The sequence below is a fragment of the Salmo salar genome, unplaced genomic scaffold (assembly GCF_965601325.2).
Source record: "Salmo salar unplaced genomic scaffold, fSalSal1 ptg000691l, whole genome shotgun sequence".
Classification (NCBI taxonomy): Eukaryota; Metazoa; Chordata; class Actinopteri; order Salmoniformes; family Salmonidae; genus Salmo; species Salmo salar.
The window spans coordinates 2234395-2248611 of NW_027675466.1; the positions used below are offsets into that span (position 1 = coordinate 2234395).

At 46.6% G+C, this 14217-nt stretch overlaps 1 protein-coding gene and 1 long non-coding RNA gene across 3 annotated transcripts; both read right to left on the bottom strand.

Annotated features, from left to right (window-relative positions):
- Positions 1-1696, bottom strand: LOC123732107 (E3 ubiquitin/ISG15 ligase TRIM25-like). Its single transcript, XM_082972467.1, has 2 exons — positions 1035-1696; positions 1-602 (listed from the first exon to the last, which is right to left on the bottom strand). The coding sequence occupies exons 1-2, from the start codon at positions 1629-1631 to the stop codon at positions 369-371; spliced, it is 831 nt and encodes a 276-aa protein (XP_082828593.1). The 5' UTR covers positions 1632-1696; the 3' UTR covers positions 1-368.
- An 8165-nt stretch (positions 1697-9861) lies between these two features.
- Positions 9862-14017, bottom strand: LOC145877158 (uncharacterized). 2 transcript variants are annotated; one of them, XR_014391589.1, is made up of 4 exons: positions 13924-14017; positions 11108-11276; positions 10717-10933; positions 9862-10117 (listed from the first exon to the last, which is right to left on the bottom strand). It is a non-coding gene; the product is annotated as an uncharacterized LOC145877158 (long non-coding RNA). The 2 variants fall into 2 exon arrangements; XR_014391590.1 differs by having other exon boundaries at positions 10714-10933.
- Between the last annotated feature and the right edge of the window lie 200 nt (positions 14018-14217).

The following is a 14217-nucleotide window of genomic DNA, read 5'->3' on the forward strand; positions in this document are numbered from 1 at the left end:
CCCTACACTCATTAAAACCCACTACCCCATTCCACTACTTTGACCCTATCTGCTCCTGTAACCAGGCCAACAGCCTGGGAGGACGGGACACCACCACTCAACACACCCTGGAAGTCTTCTGAAGTCAAATCTAGTATGACCAAATACTTCTCTGCAGCTGCCACCAAAACATATTTTATTCTGTGATTTACATTCCATTTCTGCGGTACAGTTGATAACCATTTGCTATGAACACTAAGAAGCCAACCTTACTGAAGCATATATCACTGGTTGGCCCATCCCTCTGTGCTGTCACAGATCTACTACTCACAGGGATCCTCTCAGGATCCCTCAGCCTTGACCCATCCTCCTCTACTTTCTTCACTGCCTCAGCAGTGACAACCTGTTCCCAACAGTGGGGTCAGTGGGATTGGATAGGAGCCCCTCTCCTCTCTCTCTCTCTCTCTCTCTCTCTGACTGGAGGAGACAGGTGAAATGGTATGTCTCCTCTGGTCAACAATACTCACCTTGAGAGACTCCACAGCCTGTTGGAGCTCCTTCAGCTCCTTCTCTCTCTCCTGGAATCTCTGCTGGACCTTCTGCTGACTCATCCCCAGCTGCCTCTGTGGAGAATCACTCTTCAATGAGCTATCAAGCTTTATTAGTCCAGTAGATCAATAGTATAGTAATGTGACATAGGGCCCATAGAGAGGAAGGTCTAAAAAATGGATGGTCCATTTACTAAATGATATTTATTTGTTGCTATGTGAATGATTATAGTTTTTATGGTAGGACTACATGTATCAACAGGTTGAGACTGAACTTTGGACTCATAAAAGGGCATTCAGAATGATAATAGTGTTTGACATTATAAAATGGTGATACATCTGGAGAATCTGGGTTGACATATCTGTATACTCAAGGTTTGTGTTCATATTTGTTCTGCTGAGGATCCATTTCATTTGAATGATCTCATATTCAAACAGCCTTAGTTCCTACTGTATCTTTAATTCTTTGTTTATCAGACAGTCACCAACAAGTTGTTCTGGTCTTACCTGTTTCTCAGTCCTCTCTGCTGCAGCTGACACTGTATCATGGCCTTTATGTTCATCCATTGTACACAGATAACAGATACACTGCTGATCGGTACGACAGTAAACCTCCAGCAGTTTGTCATGATGAGAGCAGATCTTCTCCTGTAGTTGTGCGGTGGCTTTGACCAGCTTGTGCCTCTTCAAAGCAGGAGATTCGTAGTGAGATTGGAGGTGAGTCTCACAGTAAGAGGCCAGACACACCAGACAGGACATGAGGGCTTTCTGCTTTCTGGTCCCAGTGCAGACATCACACGCCACATCTCTAGGTCCAGCATAGCACAGAGCAGGAGGGGGAGCAGCCTGGAGTCCTGTCTTCTTCAGTTTCTCCACCAGCTCAGCCAACATGTTATTTTTACTCAGCGTAGGCCTCGGACTGAAGGTCTGTCTGCACTGAGGACAGCTATAGACCCCTTTCAGAACATCCTGATCCCAGCAGCCCTCAATACAGATTCTACAGTAACTGTGTCCACAGGGGATGGTGACTGGTTCCTTCAGTAGATCCAGACAGACAGAACAACAGAACTGGTCCTGGTCCAGCAGAACTCCCTGTTGAGCCATTGGGACGGTTGTTCACTCTCACACAGACAGACGAGACAGAGACTCAGATCAGTTTCGTTTCCTCAGAAGAGAGTTTGTGAAGGGGGATGGATTTCCTGGTTCTGCCAGAGGGGTGGGGTTAGAGGGAGGGAGGGGTTAGAGGGAGGGAGGAAGAGAGAGAGGAACTGCATGCAACAGCAAGAGGGAGACAAATAGTCTTGTTCCTTGGTTAGAGCCCTTAACATGGAATAAATGAAATAATGAATCTTAAAATGTGAGTTATTAGAATATAAAGGGTAACCGTTTCTATGAAGTACATATTAGAATTATTTTAATGACCTTTATAATGCCTTATAATAAACTTATGTGTTCTAATAAGCAATAAGGCCTGAGGAGGTGTGGTATATGTAAGGATTGCGGACCTGGTGGCAGTGAAGTCAGATGCAGGAGAGCAGAGATAGGTAATAGCCGGAGCAGTTTAATACAAAACGAACCTACATGGGTACAAAACCCGATGCGCACCAGTAACAGAGTACAAGCACTTACAAACAAACAATTCCACACAAGGACATGGGGGGAACAGAGGGTTAAATACACAACAATTCATGATGGAAATGGAAACCAGATGTGTAAGAAAACAAGACAAAACAAATGGAAAATGAAAAAAAGTGGATCGACAATGACTAGAAGACCGGTGACGCCGACCGCCGAACAAGGAGAGGAAATGACTTCGGTGGAAGTGGTGACAGTATATGGCTAATATACAGTACCACGGCTAAGTGCTGTTTTTAGGCACGACGCAAAGCGGATTGAGAATTATGTAACACTTTCAAAAATACAATCAAATAAAAATGTTATTGGTCACATACACATATTTAGTAGATGTTATTGTGGGTGTAGTGAAATGCTTGTGTTCCTGGTTCCAACAGTGCAGTAGTATCTAACAATACACCCTAATGTAAATGTCACAGGTGTTGTAGGGTTTAGACCAAGACGCAGCGGGAAAATGTAAACTCATCTTCTTTTATTAAAGGACAAAGAACAGGCCAGTAAGGCACAAAGCTATACACAGCAACAATCTGCCACAAAATCCCCATGACAAACAAACTCCTAATTATAGGACCTTCAATCAGAGGCAACGATAACCAGCTGCCTCCAATTGAAGGTCCAACCCCAATAAACTAAACATAGAACTACAATAGACAAGACAGAACATAGAAATACACTAACATAGTCTATGTTCTAACAAACCCCTGACCACATAAAACAAACACCCCTCAACCTAAATACATAGCCCGAACCACATAAACCAAACACCCCTCTACCTAAATACATAGCCCGAACCACAGGATGCCTATTTAAAAACACTTTTTCAACATTTCAAGATAGCAGTTAGTTCAGTTTGATCTTATTAAAGACAGCTGTATCATTTTTTAAATTCATTTTGACATATTGTTTGGGACCACTTTTTTTGCTCTGTTTGAAGGCTGTCAGCTTCTTCTCAGGAAGAGAATCCTTAGCCTTTCAACTAATTTTCAAATGATAGGATGCCTATATTAAAACACTTTCTCTACATTTCAAGATAGCAGTTAGTTAATTTTGATTATATCAAAGACAGCTGCTACTTTATTTTATTAATTTTCACAATTTTATTTTTTTACCCAAAATGATTCTAAGTCCACAGTCTCTGTCATTGAACTATGTTGAGCCGTGTGCCTGGTGATTGAACAGGTTACCAGGTGTGTTTTTGAATATAGTTCTTAATGGCTTCAGTGGTGTGCTGGGGTCCATTGCTTGCTAAGGGGGAAGCTCCCACCCAGGTTCAGCCAACAGGGGGCGCACCCAACCCCTCTAGTAAAACTGAATGTCTCTCTCTCAGGCTATGAAAAAAGCCCCACCTCCTCTCGCTCAGCCATTCTAACAGTGGAAGCCAGGATCTGTGAGAAACTATGATAATAAACTGTGAACAATAATGAAGCCATGTTTGTCTGTGTGAGTGAGGATTTATTATTTAATTGTGTGATAACTTTAATTCTGTGATAACTTTATGTAATACATCCTCTGTTTCCTAACTGAATAAACATTTTAAGATAGCAGTTGGTTCAGTCTGATCATCTCATGTACTGTTGGAACTTTATTTTAATCCTTTTTCACTATTTTAGTATTTTTTTTTATGACAAATTCCAGAGCCTCTGTATACATTTTTACACAGTTTTTCCCCCACTCTCTACTTTGTACAATGACAGAGAAAGTGGGACTGTCGTTTTTCTGACAAGTTCTCTCATTGATCTCAGGTTCAGCCACCAGGGGTCACCCACCCTCCATGAAAACTTTCATAGGCTCTCTTTCACTCAGTAATCATGTAACAAGTCGACAGGCTCCCAGAGGCAGGGCAATCAAAGGCTCCAACTCACTGAACTGACCATCAGCCCAGCCATTGGTATTATTCATACTGTTTAAATAAAAACAGAGGTCTTTAAACTCTTGAATATCTGAACTTGATACAGAGAAAAACAGGATGAGAGAAAGGAGGTTATGAACAAGACAAAACTATTTTTTATAGCATCATAAATTTTTATTTATTTTATTTACAGTCAATTCTCTAAAAAACCAAAAGGGAATTGAGCACAAGGCAGATTAGCCGTTCTCCCTCCCAACAACATAATCCAATTATTTTTAGGGACTTTTCATCGTATATAATTTATTTATTTATTTATATATATATATATATATATATATATATATATATATATATAATCTGTGGCGTGTGTTCATTTACAGGTCAGAGCTGTAAGGCAAGAGCCACATTCCAACACCTTTAAAATGTACCCCGCCCTCCCTCTCTTCCTTCCCTCCCTCCTTTCTTCCCTCTCTGCCTCCTTTTCTTCACTCATCCTTCCTCTTTTTCCCCTCGTTCCCTCCTTCCTTCCCTCTCTCCCTCCTCTCTTCACTCATCCTTCCTCTTTTTCCCCTCGTTCCCTCCTTCCTTCCCTCTCTCCCTCCTCTCTTCACTCATCCTTCCTCTTTTTCCCCTCGTTCCCTCCTTCCTTCCCTCTCTGCCTCCTTCCTTCCCTCTCTGCCTCCTTTCTTGAAATAATCAATGAATCAGACATGACTGAAAAAATGGAGTTCAAGCTTTTACACTTTCAAGTTGTGTCAAGTCAGTGATGTCACAAAGGACAAGGAGAGTAAGAAGGAAGGAAGGAAGGAAGGAAGGGTGCTTCTTTATATTGCTGGGGTGTGACCCCGGTGTTCATCTTGCTGTCCGGAGAGAAACTGAACCCATCTCAGAGGATAAGTCCCAAATGGCACCCTACTCCCTATATAGCGCACCACTTTTGATCAGATCCCCATGGGCCCTGGACACAAGTAGTGCACTATATGAAGGCAATAGGGTGCCCTTTTGGGACGCAAACATGGTAACACACACAGCCGGCCCACTTCTCCCTCCCCCATCTCCTCACCCACCCCGCTTAATAAAACCCAACATCAAAAAACAGGGAGAGAAAAATTCTAGATTAAGAGAGAAATGAATCAAAGAGAAAGAAGTCTGTCCATCCTCTCGTTCGCCCGGCCCTCCCTCTCGCACGTTAGAAGGTGTTCACATCTTCTTTCTCCATTAAACCCTCTTTTTATTCTTTATGTTCAGGTAATAGTTCTCAGTCCTCCCCTCCTCCCTCCGGTTTCATTTCAGAATACAAGAGGAGTTCACATATCTGTTTATCCATAGGTATCCGGTTTCACCATTGCCCACGGCAACAACCAATCATCAACGATAAACGGGCAGTTAGACACAAAAAACGCATCTGAAATTGCAAAAAGTGGAAGTTGTACTCCCGGTCCCCACCGCTAAGGGGGGGGGGGGCTTCTCCTTATTACTGTACCTCACCTCAGTCTCCTTCAAGTCTCTGGAGCTCACATCCTGGTCTGGGGTCTCTAATCAGAGGGAGGGAGGGAGGGCTACTCCTTATTACTGTACCTCACCTCAGTCTCCTTCAAGTCTCTGGAGCTCACATCCTGGTCTGGGGTCTCTAATCAGAGGGAGGGAGGGCTACTCCTTATTACTGTACCTCACCTCAGTCTCCTTCAAGTCTCTGGAGCTCACATCCTGGTCTGGGGTCTCTAATCAGAGGGAGGGAGGGCATCTCCTTATTACTGTACCTCACCTCAGTCTCCTTCAAGTCTCTGGAGCTCACATCCTGGTCTGGGGTCTCTAATCAGAGGGAGGGAGGGAGGGCTACTCCTTATTACTGTACCTCACCTCAGTCTCCTTCAAGTCTCTGGAGCTCACATCCTGGTCTGGGGTCTCTAATCAGAGGGAGGGAGGGAGGGCTACTCCTTATTACTGTACCTCACCTCAGTCTCCTTCAAGTCTCTGGAGCTCACATCCTGGTCTGGGGTCTCTAATCAGAGGGAGGGAGGGCATCTCCTTATTACTGTACCTCACCTCAGTCTCCTTCAAGTCTCTGGAGCTCACATCCTGGTCTGGGGTCTCTAATCAGAGGGAGGGAGGGAGGGCTACTCCTTATTACTGTACCTCACCTCAGTCTCCTTCAAGTCTCTGGAGCTCACATCCTGGTCTGGGGTCTCTAATCAGAGGGAGGGAGGGAGGGCTACTCCTTATTACTGTACCTCACCTCAGTCTCCTTCAAGTCTCTGGAGCTCACATCCTGGTCTGGGGTCTCTAATCAGAGGGAGGGAGGGAGGGCTACTCCTTATTACTGTACCTCACCTCAGTCTCCTTCAAGTCTCTGGAGCTCACATCCTGGTCTGGGGTCTCTAATCAGAGGGAGGGAGGGAGGGCTACTCCTTATTACTGTACCTCACCTCAGTCTCCTTCAAGTCTCTGGAGCTCACATCCTGGTCTGGGGTCTCTAATCAGAGGGAGGGAGGGAGGGCTACTCCTTATTACTGTACCTCACCTCAGTCTCCTTCAAGTCTCTGGAGCTCACATCCTGGTCTGGGGTCTCTAATCAGAGGGAGGGAGGGCTTCTCCTTATTACTGTACCTCACCTCAGTCTCCTTCAAGTCTCTGGAGCTCACATCCTGGTCTGGGGTCTCTAATCAGAGGGAGGGAGGGCATCTCCTTATTACTGTACCTCACCTCAGTCTCCTTCAAGTCTCTGGAGCTCACATCCTGGTCTGGGGTCTCTAATCAGAGGGAGGGAGGGAGGGCATCTCCTTATTACTGTACCTCACCTCAGTCTCCTTCAAGTCTCTGGAGCTCACATCCTGGTCTGGGGTCTCTAATCAGAGGGAGGGAGGGAGGGCTACTCCTTATTACTGTACCTCACCTCAGTCTCCTTCAAGTCTCTGGAGCTCACATCCTGGTCTGGGGTCTCTAATCAGAGGGAGGGAGGGAGGGCATCTCCTTATTACTGTACCTCACCTCAGTCTCCTTCAAGTCTCTGGAGCTCACATCCTGGTCTGGGGTCTCTAATCAGAGGGAGGGAGGGAGGGCTACTCCTTATTACTGTACCTCACCTCAGTCTCCTTCAAGTCTCTGGAGCTCACATCCTGGTCTGGGGTCTCTAATCAGAGGGAGGGAGGGAGGGCTACTCCTTATTACTGTACCTCACCTCAGTCTCCTTCAAGTCTCTGGAGCTCACATCCTGGTCTGGGGTCTCTAATCAGAGGGAGGGAGGGAGGGCATCTCCTTATTACTGTACCTCACCTCAGTCTCCTTCAAGTCTCTGGAGCTCACATCCTGGTCTGGGGTCTCTAATCAGAGGGAGGGAGGGCTACTCCTTATTACTGTACCTCACCTCAGTCTCCTTCAAGTCTCTGGAGCTCACATCCTGGTCTGGGGTCTCTAATCAGAGGGAGGGAGGGAGGGCTACTCCTTATTACTGTACCTCACCTCAGTCTCCTTCAAGTCTCTGGAGCTCACATCCTGGTCTGGGGTCTCTAATCAGAGGGAGGGAGGGCTTCTCCTTATTACTGTACCTCACCTCAGTCTCCTTCAAGTCTCTGGAGCTCACATCCTGGTCTGGGGTCTCTAATCAGAGGGAGGGAGGGCATCTCCTTATTACTGTACCTCACCTCAGTCTCCTTCAAGTCTCTGGAGCTCACATCCTGGTCTGGGGTCTCTAATCAGAGGGAGGGAGGGCTACTCCTTATTACTGTACCTCACCTCAGTCTCCTTCAAGTCTCTGGAGCTCACATCCTGGTCTGGGGTCTCTAATCAGAGGGAGGGAGGGAGGGCTACTCCTTATTACTGTACCTCACCTCAGTCTCCTTCAAGTCTCTGGAGCTCACATCCTGGTCTGGGGTCTCTAATCAGAGGGAGGGAGGGCATCTCCTTATTACTGTACCTCACCTCAGTCTCCTTCAAGTCTCTGGAGCTCACATCCTGGTCTGGGGTCTCTAATCAGAGGGAGGGAGGGCTACTCCTTATTACTGTACCTCACCTCAGTCTCCTTCAAGTCTCTGGAGCTCACATCCTGGTCTGGGGTCTCTAATCAGAGGGAGGGAGGGAGGGCTACTCCTTATTACTGTACCTCACCTCAGTCTCCTTCAAGTCTCTGGAGCTCACATCCTGGTCTGGGGTCTCTAATCAGAGGGAGGGAGGGCATCTCCTTATTACTGTACCTCACCTCAGTCTCCTTCAAGTCTCTGGAGCTCACATCCTGGTCTGGGGTCTCTAATCAGAGGGAGGGAGGGAGGGCTACTCCTTATTACTGTACCTCACCTCAGTCTCCTTCAAGTCTCTGGAGCTCACATCCTGGTCTGGGGTCTCTAATCAGAGGGAGGGAGGGAGGGCTACTCCTTATTACTGTACCTCACCTCAGTCTCCTTCAAGTCTCTGGAGCTCACATCCTGGTCTGGGGTCTCTAATCAGAGGGAGGGAGGGAGGGCTACTCCTTATTACTGTACCTCACCTCAGTCTCCTTCAAGTCTCTGGAGCTCACATCCTGGTCTGGGGTCTCTAATCAGAGGGAGGGAGGGAGGGCATCTCCTTATTACTGTACCTCACCTCAGTCTCCTTCAAGTCTCTGGAGCTCACATCCTGGTCTGGGGTCTCTAATCAGAGGGAGGGAGGGAGGGCTACTCCTTATTACTGTACCTCACCTCAGTCTCCTTCAAGTCTCTGGAGCTCACATCCTGGTCTGGGGTCTCTAATCAGAGGGAGGGAGGGAGGGCTACTCCTTATTACTGTACCTCACCTCAGTCTCCTTCAAGTCTCTGGAGCTCACATCCTGGTCTGGGGTCTCTAATCAGAGGGAGGGAGGGAGGGCATCTCCTTATTACTGTACCTCACCTCAGTCTCCTTCAAGTCTCTGGAGCTCACATCCTGGTCTGGGGTCTCTAATCAGAGGGAGGGAGGGCATCTCCTTATTACTGTACCTCACCTCAGTCTCCTTCAAGTCTCTGGAGCTCACATCCTGGTCTGGGGTCTCTAATCAGAGGGAGGGAGGGCTACTCCTTATTACTGTACCTCACCTCAGTCTCCTTCAAGTCTCTGGAGCTCACATCCTGGTCTGGGGTCTCTAATCAGAGGGAGGGAGGGCATCTCCTTATTACTGTACCTCACCTCAGTCTCCTTCAAGTCTCTGGAGCTCACATCCTGGTCTGGGGTCTCTAATCAGAGGGAGGGAGGGAGGGCTACTCCTTATTACTGTACCTCACCTCAGTCTCCTTCAAGTCTCTGGAGCTCACATCCTGGTCTGGGGTCTCTAATCAGAGGGAGGGAGGGAGGGCTACTCCTTATTACTGTACCTCACCTCAGTCTCCTTCAAGTCTCTGGAGCTCACATCCTGGTCTGGGGTCTCTAATCAGAGGGAGGGAGGGCATCTCCTTATTACTGTACCTCACCTCAGTCTCCTTCAAGTCTCTGGAGCTCACATCCTGGTCTGGGGTCTCTAATCAGAGGGAGGGAGGGCTACTCCTTATTACTGTACCTCACCTCAGTCTCCTTCAAGTCTCTGGAGCTCACATCCTGGTCTGGAGTCTCTAATCAGAGGGAGGGAGGGAGGGCTACTCCTTATTACTGTACCTCACCTCAGTCTCCTTCAAGTCTCTGGAGCTCACATCCTGGTCTGGGGTCTCTAATCAGAGGGAGGGAGGGAGGGCTACTCCTTATTACTGTACCTCACCTCAGTCTCCTTCAAGTCTCTGGAGCTCACATCCTGGTCTGGGGTCTCTAATCAGAGGGAGGGAGGGAGGGCTACTCCTTATTACTGTACCTCACCTCAGTCTCCTTCAAGTCTCTGGAGCTCACATCCTGGTCTGGGGTCTCTAATCAGAGGGAGGGAGGGAGGGCTACTCCTTATTACTGTACCTCACCTCAGTCTCCTTCAAGTCTCTGGAGCTCACATCCTGGTCTGGGGTCTCTAATCAGAGGGAGGGAGGGTGTTGTGTGTGAAATCCCAGCCATGGTGGGATAAGGTAGAGTTCATATCTCTTTCTCTCCCTCTCCTCCTTTCTCAATCTCTCTCTCAGAAAAGGTTCTCTTCAAAGATGACCATCAAGTCGCTCTGGAAGTTGATGTCAATGGTGTCCGCCATCTGTAGAGAGAGGGGGATGAGAGACAGAGCGAGAGAGAGAGGAATTAGATGCAGTGTTAATCTTTCCCATCTCTTCTCAGCTAAACTACCTCTCCTCTGTATTATTGTAATATAACTGAATATACATAATATAACAAGAATATACATATATTAATAAGTATCTTTATGATGATTCTCTCCTCCTCTCTCCTGCTATACCAGTATATCATGTTAGTATTATAGTAGTATTACTGCTATACTAGTATAACATGTTAGTATTATAGTAGTATTACTGCTATAAAGTATTACCACCTCTCTTCTGCTAAACTAGTATTTTATGTTAGTATTATAGTAGTATTACTGCTATAAAGTATTACCGCCTCTCTCCTACTATACTAGTATAACATGTTAGTATTATAGTAGTATTACCGCCTCTCTCCTGCTATACTAGTATAACATGTTAGTATTATAGTAGTATTACCACCTCTCTCCTGCTATACTAGTATAACATGTTAGTATTATAGTAGTATTACTGCTATAAAGTATTACCACCTCTCTCCTGCTATACTAGTATAACATGTTAGTATTATAGTAGTATTACTGCTATAAAGTATTACCACCTCTCTCCTCCTCCTTTCCTGCTCGCGGCGTCTCGCCAGCTCCCTCTGCTGGTCCATGGCGTTCTGCTGCGGCCGAGGGTGTGGCCTGTTGAGTGGGAGGGGCCTGTGGGGAGTCGGCGGGAGGGGTTGAGGCGAAAGTTGCTCCTGGCGACGGCGAGTGTCCTCCTGGACACGCCCCCTCCCCTGCTGCTCCACAGGGTCCTCGTCGTCACGGCTACTGGAGAAGAGAAAGTGGAGTGTCAGAGGGGGATGAGCTTAGATGGGGTGCTAGAATGAGCTTCTCCCTTTATCCATCCTTCCTTTTTTCTCACCATAGTTTCTACCTCGGCTTAGAGGTCTTCTCCCTCTCCTCCTCCTCCTCCCTTTCCCTCCCTCCATCCTTCCCTCTTACCGTAGTTTCTCCTGCTCTCTCCTGGCCTGTGCTTTTAGCTGTTTCTCTCTCTCCTTCTCTCGGGCGACGCGACGGACCTGTTCGAAGCTGTCGCTAGAGGAGCGGACAGCGGAGGCGGGGGTGGACTGAGAACGCTGGGCCAAGAACCCATGTTCTTTAACTTCACATCCTGGGAGGGGAGGGAGAAAGTGTAGTGGGAGGGGGAAGAGTGCCACACAGACATTTCGTTAACACCCACTTTTTAAAGACATTTCACCTCCATTTTAATAACACTGCCTTACAGGAGAAGTTATTCTTTTTTACAACTAAATCTATTTTATTAAGTTGAATTTCATAGTAAGGGTCCAAGACACTTTTTTTTTGTGATTTCACATGCTTTTGAGAAACTTACCCCAACCAGCAAATCATGTTTTTGGGAAACCCGAGCAAATCACATCCTCATTTTGTAGTTTTGTTTCATTAAAGCCTATTTATTTTTGTTACAAGCCGTGTTTCATTAAAGCCTGTGTAAAGTTAATTTGTTTCAATGTACCGGTAGGCACCTGCGGCTTATAGACATGTGCGACTTATTTATGTTCAAAATAATACTTTTTAAAAAATTCAGTGGGTGCGGCTTATATTCAGGTGCACTTAATAGTCCGGGAAATTACGCCAGTTGTTCTGTATAGACGCATAAACACTCCCGTCTACAGACTTCCTTTGGACGACCGATATCTAATGAGGCTTTGGCTAGTTGTTCTGGACGACCGATATCTAATGAGGCTTTGGCTAGTTGTTCTGGACGACCGATATCTAATGAGGCTTTGGCTAGTTGTTCTGGACGACCGATATCTAATGAGGCTTTGGCTAGTTGTCCTGGACGACCGATATCTAATGAGGCTTTGGCTAGTTGTCCTGGACGACCGATATCTAATGAGGCTTTGGCTAGTTGTTCTGGACGACCGATATCTAATGAGGCTTTGGCTAGTTGTTCTGGACGACCGATATCTAATGAGGCTTTGGCTAGTTGTTCTGGACGACCGATATCTAATGAGGCTTTGGCTAGTTGTTCTGGACGACCGATATCTAATGAGGCTTTGGCTACTTGTTCTGGACGACCGATATCTAATGAGGCTTTGGCTAGTTGTTCTGGACGACCGATATCTAATGAGGCTTTGGCTAGTTGTTCTGGACGACCGATATCTAATGAGGCTTTGGCTAGTTGTTCTGGACGACCGATATCTAATGAGGCTTTGGCTAGTTGTTCTGGACGACCGATATCTAATGAGGCTTTGGCTAGTTGTCCTGGACGACCGATATCTAATGAGGCTTTGGCTACTTGTTCTGGACGACCGATATCTAATGAGGCTTTGGCTAGTTGTTCTGGACGACCGATATCTAATGAGGCTTTGGCTACTTGTTCTGGACGACCGATATCTAATGAGGCTTTGGCTAGTTGTTCTGGACGACCGATATCTAATGAGGCTTTGGCTAGTTGTTCTGGACGACCGATATCTAATGAGGCTTTGGCCCCTGAAAAAGGGGAGAAATAATCCCGAGTGTGATACGGTATTGTTTCCTCACTGAGAACTTTTACTGTAATGAGGAAAAGACCGCGATTTCCCCGCGAACTTGGCTGGAGACCAGAGCAATCGATCTCAGGCTCATAGATTAAAGAGCATTTAGTAGATCACAGATTAACACTTTTCCCCTTCAATTTGGCACCACAAAATAAAGTAATCAATATAACGGTTTACACATTCCTTTTACAATTCTTACCTTTTGTACGCTTGATGGATTTTAACTTTAACACAATTATGAATGTTATCAATCTCTATCAACTAATACAGAATGCATGATATTTTTAACCTTAGATGTTTTAAGATCCTCACATACTATGAACTTACTAATAATTTTTAATGTATAACAGGCTATGAGTATTTCCTGTAACCTGTCACATATACAGGGGGTACCAGGTAGTAATGAGGCTACATACAGGGGGTACCAGGTAGTAATGAGGCTATATACAGGGGGTACCAGGTAGTAATGAGGCTATATACAGGGGGTACCAGGTAGTAATGAGGCTATATACAGGGGGTACCAGGTAGTAATGAGGCTAAATACAGGGGGTACCAGGTAGTAATGAGGCTATATACAGGGGGTACCAGGTAGTAATGAGGCTATATACAGGGGGTACCGGGTAGTAATGAGGCTATATACAGGGGGTACCAGGTAGTAATGAGGCTAAATACAGGGGGTACCGGGTAGTAATGAGACTATATACAGGGGGTACCAGGTAGTAATGAGGCTATATACAGGGGGTACCAGGTAGTAATGAGGCTATATACAGGGGGTACCAGGTAGTAATGAGGCTATATACAGGGGGTACCAGGTAGTAATGAGGCTATATACAGGGGGTACCAGGTAGTAATGAGGCTATATACAGGGGGTACCAGGTAGTAATGAGGCTATATACAGGGGGTACCAGGTAGTAATGAGGCTATATACAGGGGGTACCAGGTAGTAATGAGGCTATATACAGGGGGTACCAGGTAGTAATGAGGCTATATACAGGGGGTACCAGGTAGTAATGAGGCTATATACAGGGGGTACCAGGTAGTAATGAGGCTATATACAGGGGGTACCAGGTAGTAATGAGGCTATATACAGGGGGTACCAGGTAGTAATGAGGCTATATACAGGGGGTACCAGGTAGTAATGAGGCTATATACAGGGGGTACCAGGTAGTAATGAGGCTATATACAGGGGGTACCAGGTAGTAATGAGGCTATATACAGGGGGTACCGGGTAGTAATGAGGTTATATACAGGGGGTACCTCCTCTCCTCTCTGACTAATGACTGACTCCTGGAGGATCCTGGGAGCGTCCGCGGACAGGATGGCGTGCGTTGCCACGGCGATGATCGTCCCCGCCCCCCTCTCCCTCAGCATCTCTGCTGCCGCCACGAAACCCACCGCATCATCGATGATGTCACACACACACACACACACACACACACACACACACACACACACACACACACACACACACACACACACACACACACACACACACACAGAGACTGATAGATTATGGTAAAGGTCCTGAGGACAGGGTACTAACCTACCCAA